The sequence below is a fragment of the Danio aesculapii genome, chromosome 11, assembly GCF_903798145.1.
Source record: "Danio aesculapii chromosome 11, fDanAes4.1, whole genome shotgun sequence".
Classification (NCBI taxonomy): domain Eukaryota; kingdom Metazoa; phylum Chordata; class Actinopteri; order Cypriniformes; family Danionidae; genus Danio; species Danio aesculapii.
This window is the reverse complement of record NC_079445.1, coordinates 11536262-11548725: the sequence shown is the minus strand read 5'-3', so window position 1 is coordinate 11548725 and position 12464 is coordinate 11536262. Positions and strand designations below refer to the sequence as shown.

The 12464-nt window shown below is 35.6% G+C and overlaps 1 protein-coding gene across 15 annotated transcripts in view; it reads right to left on the bottom strand.

Annotated features, from left to right (window-relative positions):
- The window catches only part of adgrl2a (adhesion G protein-coupled receptor L2a), a 192496-nt gene that overhangs the window by 54345 nt on the left and 125687 nt on the right, over positions 1-12464 (bottom strand). For all 15 annotated transcript variants that reach the window (XR_008838502.1, XR_008838503.1, XR_008838504.1 and 12 more), the window contains exons 6-8: positions 6706-6999; positions 3962-4065; positions 3348-3533 (exon numbers count right to left, since the gene is read on the bottom strand). Coding sequence is in view for 12 of the 15 variants with exons in the window: in XM_056467668.1 (XP_056323643.1) it covers positions 3348-3533; positions 3962-4065; positions 6706-6999 (584 nt within the window). In the remaining 3 variants the exon portion in view is untranslated. The remainder of the gene's footprint in view (positions 1-3347; positions 3534-3961; positions 4066-6705; positions 7000-12464) is intronic.

Genomic DNA, 12464 nt, shown 5'->3' with positions numbered 1-12464 from the left:
CAAGTTAGATGAAACAGTTTAGGGTCAGAAAAAATGTTTAAGGTCAGAGATTGGGGATCATAGTTGGGGGGAAAAGTTCCTATGCAAAAAAAAAGTGTAAACATAGGAAGACGAGTATTTGTGACACATCCCAGCAAGCACAGGACATCAACATGACATCAGATTGACGTAGTACCCCAACATCGTGGGACGTTGCATTTTGTTTGGAAATGAAAATCGGCTAGACGTCAGAACCCAACGTCAGGCTGATGTCATTGTCCAACATGGAACAGACATTGCATTTTGGTTACTTTTCAGCGCAACCTAAAACAACAAATTATCAATGTCTAATGATGTTACAGCTTGACGTTGTGTGGACATAACCATTATGACGTCTATTAGACGTTGGATTTTGGTGTCCATTACGTACAAATAAATGTCAGTATTTGACGTCAATGTGAAGTTGGTTTAAGATGTTGGCTCGACGTTGCATTTTGTTTACTCTCCAACGCAACATAAAAAAACAAAATATCAACATCTAATGATGTTACAGCTTGATGTGTGTGGACGTTACCATTATGACATCTATCAGACTTTGGATTTTGGTGGCCATACCTGATGAATAAATGTCAGAATTTGACATTAATATGAAGTTGGTTTAAGATGTTGGCTCGATTTTGCATTTTGGTCACTTTCCAACGCAACATAAAAACAACTAAATATCAACGTCTAATGATGTTGCGGTGTGATGTTGTGTGGATGTTACCATTATGACATCTATCAGGCGTTGGATTTTGTTGCCATGCCTGACAAATAAATGTCAGTATTTCATTTCAATATGACATTGGTTTAAGATTTTGGCTCGACGTTGGATTTTAGTCCCTTTCCAACACAACCTAAAATCAACTAAATATCAACATCATTATTGGACATCAAAATAACATTGTCCTTAGATGCTGCTGACCTAAATCTAACTTAATATTAACATCTTCTGACATTATGTGCCTGCTGGGAAAGGACTGATATTTGGACTGATTGGGGTTCAGAGTTAAACGCTGAACTGAGAGATTTGGTTTTGGTCAGACAGGATTAGAGTGGCAGTAAAGAAAAAGGTGAAGGTTAATGTAAATATCTGGTTAGGTAACTAGGAGCTGGGTTAGGGATTGTGGTTGGGAGTTTGTACTAGGAGATGAAGAGGAGTTGGGATTAGGATTAAGAGTTGGGATTAGGGGGTTGAGTGAATCTAATGTTTGGGTTTAGAGATTTATAAGTCTTGGAACATGCCCTGCTCATGTAAATCATATTGGTAAATGCTCACATGCATTTCATGAGATAAATGGCACTATTGCGATAGGATTGATGCGTCTGCATTATTTGAAAAATGTCTCCATTCTGTTGACCTCTAACTGCAAAATCGATTTAAAAGATAATTTGGCTTTTAGTCAGTACTGCCTTTGCTACAGCCATTTGAGTTCACAGATGTACTTTTGATTTCACCCATTTTCTGATTTTAATTAATGAGACAACAAGGCATACAGAGCACACAATACAACTGTATTGGTTTCTGTCTGTACTAAAATATATTGAGGTTCATTTAATCATTAAAAATGCCTTTAAGGCAGACTTGGAAAGAAAAGTTTACCCATAAATGACAATTCTGTCTTTTTTTATTCACTCTCATATGTTCCAAACCCATAACACTTACTATGTACAACTCTTACTCCTTACTATGTATCTATCAAAGAGTATTCAACCAAAACATTCAACCTTCAAAACATTTAGCAAGTCAATTTAAACAAATACATAATAAAACCATAGGACTATGAACACATTATATGATGAACTGATTTAATTTAGACTTTTACTCTCAAACAAACATTGATCCATAGAACATACATATATAGATATTTGTTAAATACATAAATTTAGATATATAATTTCAGATAACTTACAAAAATATATTATATATTCATTCATTCATTTTCTTTTCAGCTTAGTCCCTTTATTAAACTGGGGTCGCTACAGTGGAAAGAACCGCCAACTTATCCAGCATATGTTTTACACAGCGGATGCCCTTCCAGCTGCAACCCATCTCTGGGAAACATCCATACACACCCATTCACACTCATACACTACGGACAATTTAGCCTACCCAATTTACCTGTCTATACACATTTATGTCTTCATGACTTTTTTGAAGCTTAAAGTTTTGGTTTGAACTGACTTAATGGAATGACAACTATTTGTTGATAAATAAATAAATAAATAAATAAATAAATAAATAAATAAATAAATAAATAAATAATATACAATATATTTAAAAACTATCTAATGGCTTTGGAAGGAGTTCCTGAGTAAACTGTGATACAATGTTAATTTTGATTTAACTGTGTCAATTAATGCTAAATCCCTCAGAGTGAATTTACTTATGTATATGCTCAGCAGCCTTGGAACATGCTGAACAGAGCCATACATCTTTAAAATCTCAGGCTTGATGAATGCATGCCCCCAAGATTTCTACTGTTAAAAGTAAATGTTACATAAATCTCGGCTAAGTACAAAGCTGTCTTACATTTGTATTTTAAATGCAGAGCACATGTTTTATATAATACCTTCTAATAATTTTTGCAAACCGATAACTGGCTATGTTCATTTCTTTGTGACCTATTTACAGAAAGTTACTGTGGCTGCATTCTAATTTGCAGATTTGTAGAATGCACTGAAATATGGTATGGTATTATGAAAGCAAAAGTGTGCATTATGCCAGTGCACTAATATTGAGGCATAACATGTTAGAAAATTGTGTTAATGTGTTATTACCTTTGTCATGTACTTAAGTTCTTGCTTCATAAAGAGACAGCTCAAAAATGAGCTGTCACCCAAAAATGAAAATTCAGTCATCATTTACCCATTTTTGAATTGGATATTTAGAAAAGTGTTGGAAACCTGTAACCAATGACTTCCATACTATTTGTTTTTCCTGCTATGAATGTCAATGGTTTTAGGTTTCCTAGACTCATCAAAATATCTTCCTTTGTGTTCAACAGAATAAAGAAACTCATAGGAGAATTAATGGGACAATTTTGATTTTTGGGTGAACTATCCCTTTAAAAACTGCCATCAGCAGAATTACACACCAGACAAATCCATGCCCCTGATGGTGATGTCAATTTCATTCTCTTGTGATTTGGGATAGACTAGATATAGCACCAGAATTCACTTTAATCTCTCAAAGCAAGATGGGGTGTGACAATGAGTTTGATGCTGTTAAACAGTCAAGTGTCCTTTAAGCAAAGTACGGCTGAACGGTACCAAGGCATGCTGCTGCTTATTAAAAAAACATGTTCGGAATGAAATCCTGTTAATACCTTATTGAAGCTGCGGCCGGTGGAGTCTTTCTCGCTGGGTCGCAGTTCCTGTAACTGAGCATCTAGAATATCCACCAGCTGCTCCATGAGCCTCATGGTAGAGCTAATGTCACCAGCAAAGATGGCTCCTTTGGTATGTTTGGCCAGCTCGTTCGCCAGGTTGGCTGCGTTTTCTCCACTCCGGATCTGAGAGATTACACAAATTAACCTCACAGCATGGCTCTGAAAAATATCATTTTGTATCTACGAGGCTCCTGACTCCCATTATGACATCATCGTGCTGAGTCAGCAACAGCCCCCGCGAGCAATTACAGCTATCATTAGAAACTGGTAACACTTTGTAATAGCATTTGAAAACGCTTCCTCGATTTCAGTGGATGAAGCGTTCATGCTTCTTTAGTTCCTTTTTGTGAGTGTTCTATAAGAAGATCCGCGTCCCATTGTGCACATCAGTTCTATTTACAAGTAGCATCGAATATTAACAAAAACACATGCTGATAACAGCACCAGATTGGTCTGTACTGTCTGTACAAAATATGACACTGGAGAGTAACTTATTTTTATGATATTATGCTCTAAAAACGGCCACATGTTAACAATCGGGAGCTACAAACCTTTTGTGCGACTTGATTTACCCAGTGGGATGTACAGTTGCTCAGATCTGGGCCTTTTGGGTTCCAGGTCCCAGTGGAGAGAACACAGAGGTAGGAGGCAGTGCCTGAGAAACATAATCATCATTATTATTATTATTAGAAGTACGTGTAATCCTTTGTAAGTAAGGCTGCATTTATACTGCAGATCTTGATGATCAATTCCGATTTTGTGACTGTATCCAATTTTTTTGCTGACCCGCTTACATCATCTTTTAAAAGTGACTGGTATCCAATCGTCTGTATTTACACAGCAGTGCAATGACCAGGAAAAAAAGAGCGGGCCCTGACTGACAGCTGATAATAAAAGAGTGCCCTTTTCTCCTTTCTTGTATTTAATCTGTTTGTAGGGTTAATTTTTTTTTTATTCTTCTTGACAAGTTGTTTTACTATAGTTTATGACAGAAAAGTTCTCATTTAGGTATCATCTTTTAATCTAGGCCTTTTTAAACCAGTAGGCATCTTAATGTAATGTTTATGCCGTGATTTATGCACGTGACGTATAGCAGTTTTATATTAGTTTATATTGGTTACGTGGCGAATATTGCGCTCTCCTGCTCTCTCGTTAACATGCTTAAATACTTGTGCTACATGACAATATAAAAGTGTTTTCAGTCCTCTGTTCTGAAATGAAAGTGTCAGACTTGACGTCATTCAATCCTATTTTTAATGATGCACGTGTCGCATTGAGTAATGCTAAAGAAAATGCTAATGCTTGATCTTTGTTTTGTATCTCCAGAATGGGTCTGTTAAGTTTCAGCTCAAAATACCCATTAGATTATTTATTATATATTATTTATGAATTTTCTGCTCTGAACACAATGTAGCTCTTTTTGTTACCTGTGCCTTTAATGCTAGTTATGCTGCCTGTCAGAGTGTGCCTCAATCTCTGGCTGCGTCAGATAAACAGCACAGTGACCGACATGAAGGAAGCAGATCTCACGTAAAGTTTGTGAAAAGCACTACAGTAAGAACTTTCCCAATGATAATTTGATGTATTTGTTGTGGAGTAAATTCAAGCCTTTCTGTAATAAATCACACACAATGTTGTTACAAAATTCACACAGACACACACACAGCGGACACACACACTGTGCACGTGTTTAACTTTGCACTGTTTTTGCATGGCAAATGTGACAGGATACACGTTAATATCCACAGCTGTATGGATATCTGTTATGCTAATGTAGAAAATAAACCTGATTTAATGTCCAAAAACCGGGATTGAAGCGTCTTCTTTTATAATTGTACTGGCATTATGTGGCTGTGGTGATGTATTACAGTGATTTTACTGTCTATATTACAAACATGTACTGTTTCAAAAACGTTTCAAACGTGTAAAACACATTTTTGATCACATTTGATGATGACTGACAACAACAGAGAGCTGAACAGATCTTTATATATCCCAGTTGCTTTTAGGCATGGGCCGGTTTAAGTTATGATAACCTTGGATAAAAATACCACGGTTTTCATGGTCTTGTGATTACTGCTTTAAAATAAGTTCTTTTAAATTACTGTGTAAATAAATAAATAAACAAAGAAATACATACAAATTCTCTATTGAACTATTTTATTTTAAGAAACATTTATAATGTTTTGGAACAGTAATCATGTCAGGCTAAATAATTCAAATAAATTATTGACTTAGGCTGTTTTCATTAGTTTTAAAAACACAGATTTCTTTACAACACATAAAAATACATTAAAAAACCTTACATATACCTAGGGAATAAAATACCAAAACATTTTAGCACTGTTAAAACCTTGATATTTCCAAACCAAGTTAAACCTTGAAACTGGTGATCGTCAAATGCTTAGTTGGTTTGCGCCCGTCCTGTATTGTTGATATGATTATATGCATTACAACTGAGACATGTTAACACGTGGCTGTCAATCAATTCGGTTGGCAGGGAAACCCCATCATATTGCGGTGGGCCTATTTTAACGTCAGGAAATATTTAAAAAGAGACTTATTATCTTTATATCACTCCAATATGACTGTGGACACACTATACTGTACCTACACACAGTTCTGTCAAAACAGCTTCCAAAAGATAATTTTCATCATAGGTGCCCTTTAAAGTAGCCAGATTGCTTGTAGATTTCTTTAATTATTCCATGGCTACTTAATAATAAATAAATAATAATAAATAATAAGATTACTACTATTATTTCATTATGCTGATGTACTTTCAACTGAAACAGAATATTGAGTAGGGAGCAGGGCTTTTCTTTTGTGCATCATTCTCGGTCAGAGAGGCGTGGTTAAGTATATTGTGGATAAAGCGCTGCTACTCCAAAATTGGATTCAGATGGTCTGAGTTTGATTGAAGATTACTAAAACAACCTTTTTTTCAGTGGATTAACTTACACAGATGAATTGTTTATGTAAAGAATAAGCCAAAAAATATTTAATAAATTTAGCTTTCACACAGACTTTAATTATTATGAACAACTACATATTATTAGTAGTAAACATCACCAACAAGATGCTGCAATGTGGTTGCAATCCCTGTACTTCATACAGTAGTCTTACATGGCTTTATGGTTTTATTCAAATGGTGAATCCTCGGAGAATATACACATTTCTTCTTGCCTAGAGGCTAAATGCTTATCAAAATAACTTGTGTGTGACTGATAGAGATTCAAAAAGCCTTGAGTGGAAAACTGCAGCAGGTTACGCTTGAACAGGTATGTGCACCTACCTCGAGTTCCTTTGGGGCAGGGTCGTTCCACCAGCATGCCCCTCTGCGTCTGCGGCCACAGTATGTCCCTAAGCTCTACGCTCTCGCAGAAGCGCTCAGGTGGAGGAAACGACTCCAGTGAGGGTGGCGTGGTGGTTTGGGGAAGTACAGGTGGTGATTTGGGGGTCTTATTAACAGCTCTGGTCCCGGTAGTAGTGATAGTAGTCACTTGGCCCTTGGGCTGAGTAGTGGTTGTGGTAGTGGTTGTTGGTTTGAGCAACTTTGGTGATGTGGATGCTTCTGATATAGGTGGGGCTAAAAAAAAAAAGAAAAGAATGGGTAAAATTACTATTTGAACAAATTATGTCCTAAAAACTAAAAAACTAAAACAGTAACTAAAACTAAGACAAAACTATTGGTCAAAACAAACATTCATTCATTTTCTTTTCGGCTTAGTCCCTTTATTAATCTGGGGTCGCCATAGTGGAATGAACCACCAACTTATCCAGCATTTGTTTTATGTTGCAGATGCCCTTCCAGCCGCAACCCATCACTGAGAAACACATACACACTTATTCATACACACATACACTACGGACAATTTAGCCTACCCAATTCACCCACACGAACGCAGGGAGAACATGCAAACTGCTGTGAGGCGACAGCACTACCTACTGCGCCACTGCATCGCCCCCAAAACAAACATTTTGAATACAAATCTCAGTAAATTATACACTACTAACAACAAAACTAACAATATTTTCTGAATAACTATGTTAAATAAAATAATTATAAAAAATAATAGATAAGCACTGATTGTATGGTGGAAAATCTGAACTGTAACTTGAAACACATTTATGTTTGCCTGGGTTTCCTCCGGGTGCTCTGGTTTCCTCCACAAGTCAAAAGACGTGCTAGGTGAATTGGCTAAGCTAAATTGTCCGTAGTGTATGTGTGTGAATGAGTGTGCATGGTGCTTCCCAGTGATGGGTTGAAGCTGGAAGGGCATTCGCTGCGTAAAACATATGCTGGATAAGTTGGCAGTTTATTCCGCTGTGGCAACCCCTGATGAATAAAGGGACTAAGCTGAAGGAAAATGAATGAATGAATATGTTTAGTATTTATATTGTATATTTATTTTTATATATTTTTAAATAAAAAAAATGTTCACAAAATAAAAATTAGACTAATTAACAAACTAACTAACTAACGAACTAACTAACAAACTAACAAACTAACTAACTAATTAACTAAGACAAATAAAACTGCCTAATCAAACAAACTAAGACAAAACTAAAATGTACCACAAGTGTAAAAACAGTACAAATTTAAAATGCTAAGCTAAAATAAGTAATTTTGTTACTCCTACTCCTACTATTTGCCACTTTTGTATCTCATCAAGCTTGGAACATTTGTGATTCTTTCCGCACAATGCTTAATAATAAAGAATAATTATTAAATGAATTAATCAGCTTGCCTTCAGACCTTCAAACTGCATTATATCTCAAGAGCTTATTTAGGAGCTGAATCACAGTTGTTTGAACATTTTTTTTCTCTCATCTTCTGCATCTCCTGTCTTCATAAATGTGATGCATAACTCATGCAATGCCACAGGCAAGAAAAACACAGTACACTTATCAGTGTACACCAAACAAAGTTTGCACTTTACATCGAAAAATGTTTATTATTTTAGTAATCAAATTATGCTCTTTTTTAGCTGGAAAAATGTTCATATATGGATGGGTTTAAGATCCATGGCAGTATTGCCAAAAACTGGTCATTCTTGGTTCAATAAATCTGCATTATTCTGGCAAATAATACCTTTGATTTGTTAAAAAAAGTAAGAAAGAAAGAAAGAAATGTAAAAAGCCTAGGATGTTTATGACTGATGAATTCACACTAACAATGTCCAATTATTTGAAACTATGCTGTTTAAAAAAAAAGATGACCAAAGTCCACTTGTTTGAATGTAGACTATTTATTGTGTATTATGTTGTAATTTAACAACATATTGTCTGTTATGAGATTGATATTAATCTGTTTTTCCTTGCTTCAAGCTGCTGAACAGGCTCCATAAATTTAAGCTGATTCAATAAAACTAACTCAGTCTGTACTTGTTGAATTTAATTAATACTGCTTGTAATCTGTACCCTCATTTTTATTGAATGGATAGGATATTTTTTAAAGCTGCTGAACAGACAAATAAAAGTGTTTTCATTAACATTGTGGTTATTTTTTGTCCAATAAATCCAATATTTTTGGTGAAAATCTGTTTTTTTTTAAAGTACCGTTTGCAGTTACTTTTATTTGAATGACTGATTTTAAATAAGTGAATTTAATTCATTTAAACTCAGTCCATACTTGTAGAATATAATAAATAATACTGCTTGTAAACGGTTCTCTCGATTTTTTTTAGTAGACATAAGGTATTATTTTTCACAGTTGCTGAACAGACTATGAATTTGTGCTGAATCAAAATAAAAAATGTTTTCATTAACATTGTGTTTTTTTTTCTAATAAAACCAATGTTAATAAAATACATGTTTTATGTTGATTTAACACAAATTACTGCTTGTAAAATGCTACAAATGTGTAAAATCAACATAAAAGTTTTTGTTAACATTGTGGTTATTTTTGTCCAATGTTTTTATTTAAAATTTCATAATTTTAATACTTCTTAGTTTTTTAATTAATTGAATTTATTTAAAGGTGCCCTTTAATGAAAATCTGGGCATACCAAGGCGTAGTAGAATAACACAAGATCAGTATATGAAAAAAGACATACTGTCAACCTCAGACACCGCTGTTTTCTGGTTCTCATGTAAATTCCACAAGTGTAAAATCCCGGTGGACAACCGGCCAATCAGAAGACCAAACAAACTGTGACGAGACTCAAGGACCATGCCTTACTCATTCGCATGTATGCCTACTTTGGGTCATTCATCCGGACCTGACAAGCAGCCACGTCCTCAAAAGCACACCAACTCATATGCACCTCTGAGAGCATTAAAAAAGCTCTGACATCATTAATATGCACACCTCAGACTGCATTTGATAAGCCAAACGTTTTCTAGTGATACAACAGTGGTAATTTTCCTCCCTTAGTTATTTTAAACATATTTCGCTTACTATGTATGTGGCACTTTTATTTTTAAAACGCGAGCCCCAAATTCTTTAATATGCGTTACTGGGCAACGATAGCACAAGGCATGTTCAATATTGCTTCAGAACCATATATGGTCAATCATTGACTATTTTGATTCTAGGAGCATTTTATGGAGTAATAAATGAGCTTATTAAACCATTTCTGGATTTTTTTTTTTTACTTACCGAAGCCATAAACCTACTATGTAGATATCAGAGAACAACTAAACTTATTAAGCCAATGCAGTATATGGCACCTTTAAGTATTGTGACTCATTCTAAATGATTTTAAATAAACTAATTTAATACATTTAAACTCAATCTATACTTGTTGAATTTAATTACTGCTTGTAATCTGTTGCCTCAATTTTATTTAGTAGATATAAGCTATTTTTTTTTTACAGTGCAGCTAGCTCAAAACTTTACCGTTTGAATGAGTACAGGAGCCCAGAAAAACCTCTAAACCTCCGCTTTCACTATCAGATATCCAGATTCTGTGAATGACAGCACGCAGCTAAGAAACCCACTGATGAAGTGGCCCATAGAAGTGTGAGAGATTTGAGTGCAGCATTGGTGCGAGAGAATCTCCATGTATTCTTGCAAGGGGAAAAAGAAATTGATCGAGTGAAAGAAAAGGCTTTCTTTCTGAAGCTAGATGTGACCAGCCTACTGTGAATTAGTGTCAACTGACCAGCTAGAGCTCCGGTTCAGATAGAAACGGTGCAAAAACAGCTGCAACGCCTTTACCTGCAGACCCCGATCTTTACGGTTTTCACCCATGTGTGTGAGTTTTGACACGGTTGGCATGACTGGTGTGCCATTATTGGCTTTTTTTACTCTAGATTCTGGCTGTTTTTCATGAAGGCTGTAAAACAAGCTTCAGCTCGGCGTTCCAGAATTAAACCACAGATGAGAGAAGCCTGTTAAACTAAAAACGGAAACCACATTCGCAGACCATTTTACAAAAGCTGTAGTCTAAAAAAATACAGATTTAATAATACTTCATAAGAATAACTACAGTAACAGTACCCAATAGCCATGTGCTTAAAGACTTTCTTTTAAAAAATATGCATGATATAGCTTACACTCCACTTTATTAGGTACACCTTAATAGTACCAAGTTGGACCCCCTTTTGCCTTTAGAACTGCCTTAATCATTCATGGCATTCATTCAACAAGGTACTGGAAATATTCCTCAGAGATTTTGGTCCATATTGACAAGATAGCGTTTCGCAGTTGCTGCAGATTTATTGGCTGTACATCCATGATCTGAATCCTAAGCTCCACCACATCCCAAAGGTGCTCTATTGGATTGAGATCTGGTGACTGTGGAGGCCATTTGAGTACAGTGAACTCATTGTCATGTTCAAGAAAACAGTCTGAGATGATTTGTGTGTTACGACATGGCACGTTATACTGCTGGAAGTAGCCATCAGAAAATGGGTACACTTCTATTGTCCAATTTTGGTGAGCTTGTGCGAATTTCAGCCTTAGTTTCCTGTTCTTAGCTGACAGGAGTGGCACCTGGTGTAATCTTCGGATGCTGTAGCCCATCTGCCTCAAGGTTGGACATGTTGTGCGTTCAGAGATGCTCCTCTGCATATCTTGGTTGTAACGAGTGATTATTTGAGTTACTGTTGCCTTTCTATCAGCTACAACCAGTCTGGCCATTCCCCTCTGACCTTTGGCATCAACAAGGCATTTGGCCACAAAACTGCCTGTCACTGGATATTTTCTCTTTTCCGAACCATTCTTAGTAAACCCTAGAGAAATACTCAGACCAGACTATCTGGCACCAACAACCATGCCATTCCCAAAGTCACATAAAAGTATCATCTTGGCTGATTAGAAATTTGCATTAACAAGCAGTTGGACAGGTGTACCTAATAAAGTGAGTCAGTGTATGTGCATGAATTATTATTTTCACATTTTATGCATTTTTATACACTATACTGTCATTTGTATTACAGACACTAACAGCAACAATTCACCATGTCTTTAAAAGATACAACACTGCCGTATGTACTGAGAGAGAGAGAGAGAGAGAGAGAGAGAGAGAGAGAGAGGAAAAACACTTTGAGCACATCAAGGTTTTGTTTTTTTTTAACACAGACTCCAAAGGCGGAGATATCAAAACACTTCAATTCAAAAAGGTATTGAAAGTGCTAAAAGAGACTAGAATATTCTAAAGATTCTATAGACTAAAGTTTATTCATCTTTTTTAGACCATTCCAAAGTTACGTTATAAGAGGCTACTGTATATGCTGATACTTTTTTTCATGGTATTATTGCACATATAAAATACTGCAATATGTTCAAAAAAACATATTAGTGCCAATATATATGCAAAATACCATTCTAGTAGCATGGCACTTTTTTGTGTTTTCAAACTTTGACACTATTGCCCTTTGTGCTTTCAGGTTTAATTCTGCTTTAACTAAACGTGGGCAGTAAATGGATACTTCAGCTGTCTCATAGCACTTAGTCTTTTATTTTAGAGAATGCGTTTGAAATCTGACTTATTGGTACAGGTATTAATTTTCTCTAAAGATAAGTATGTCTGCGGCTCTGTAGTGGAAATGTCTGACTCGCATTAAGCTCAAAAAACTGTCAGTTCAGTGTCAAAAAAGTAGGCA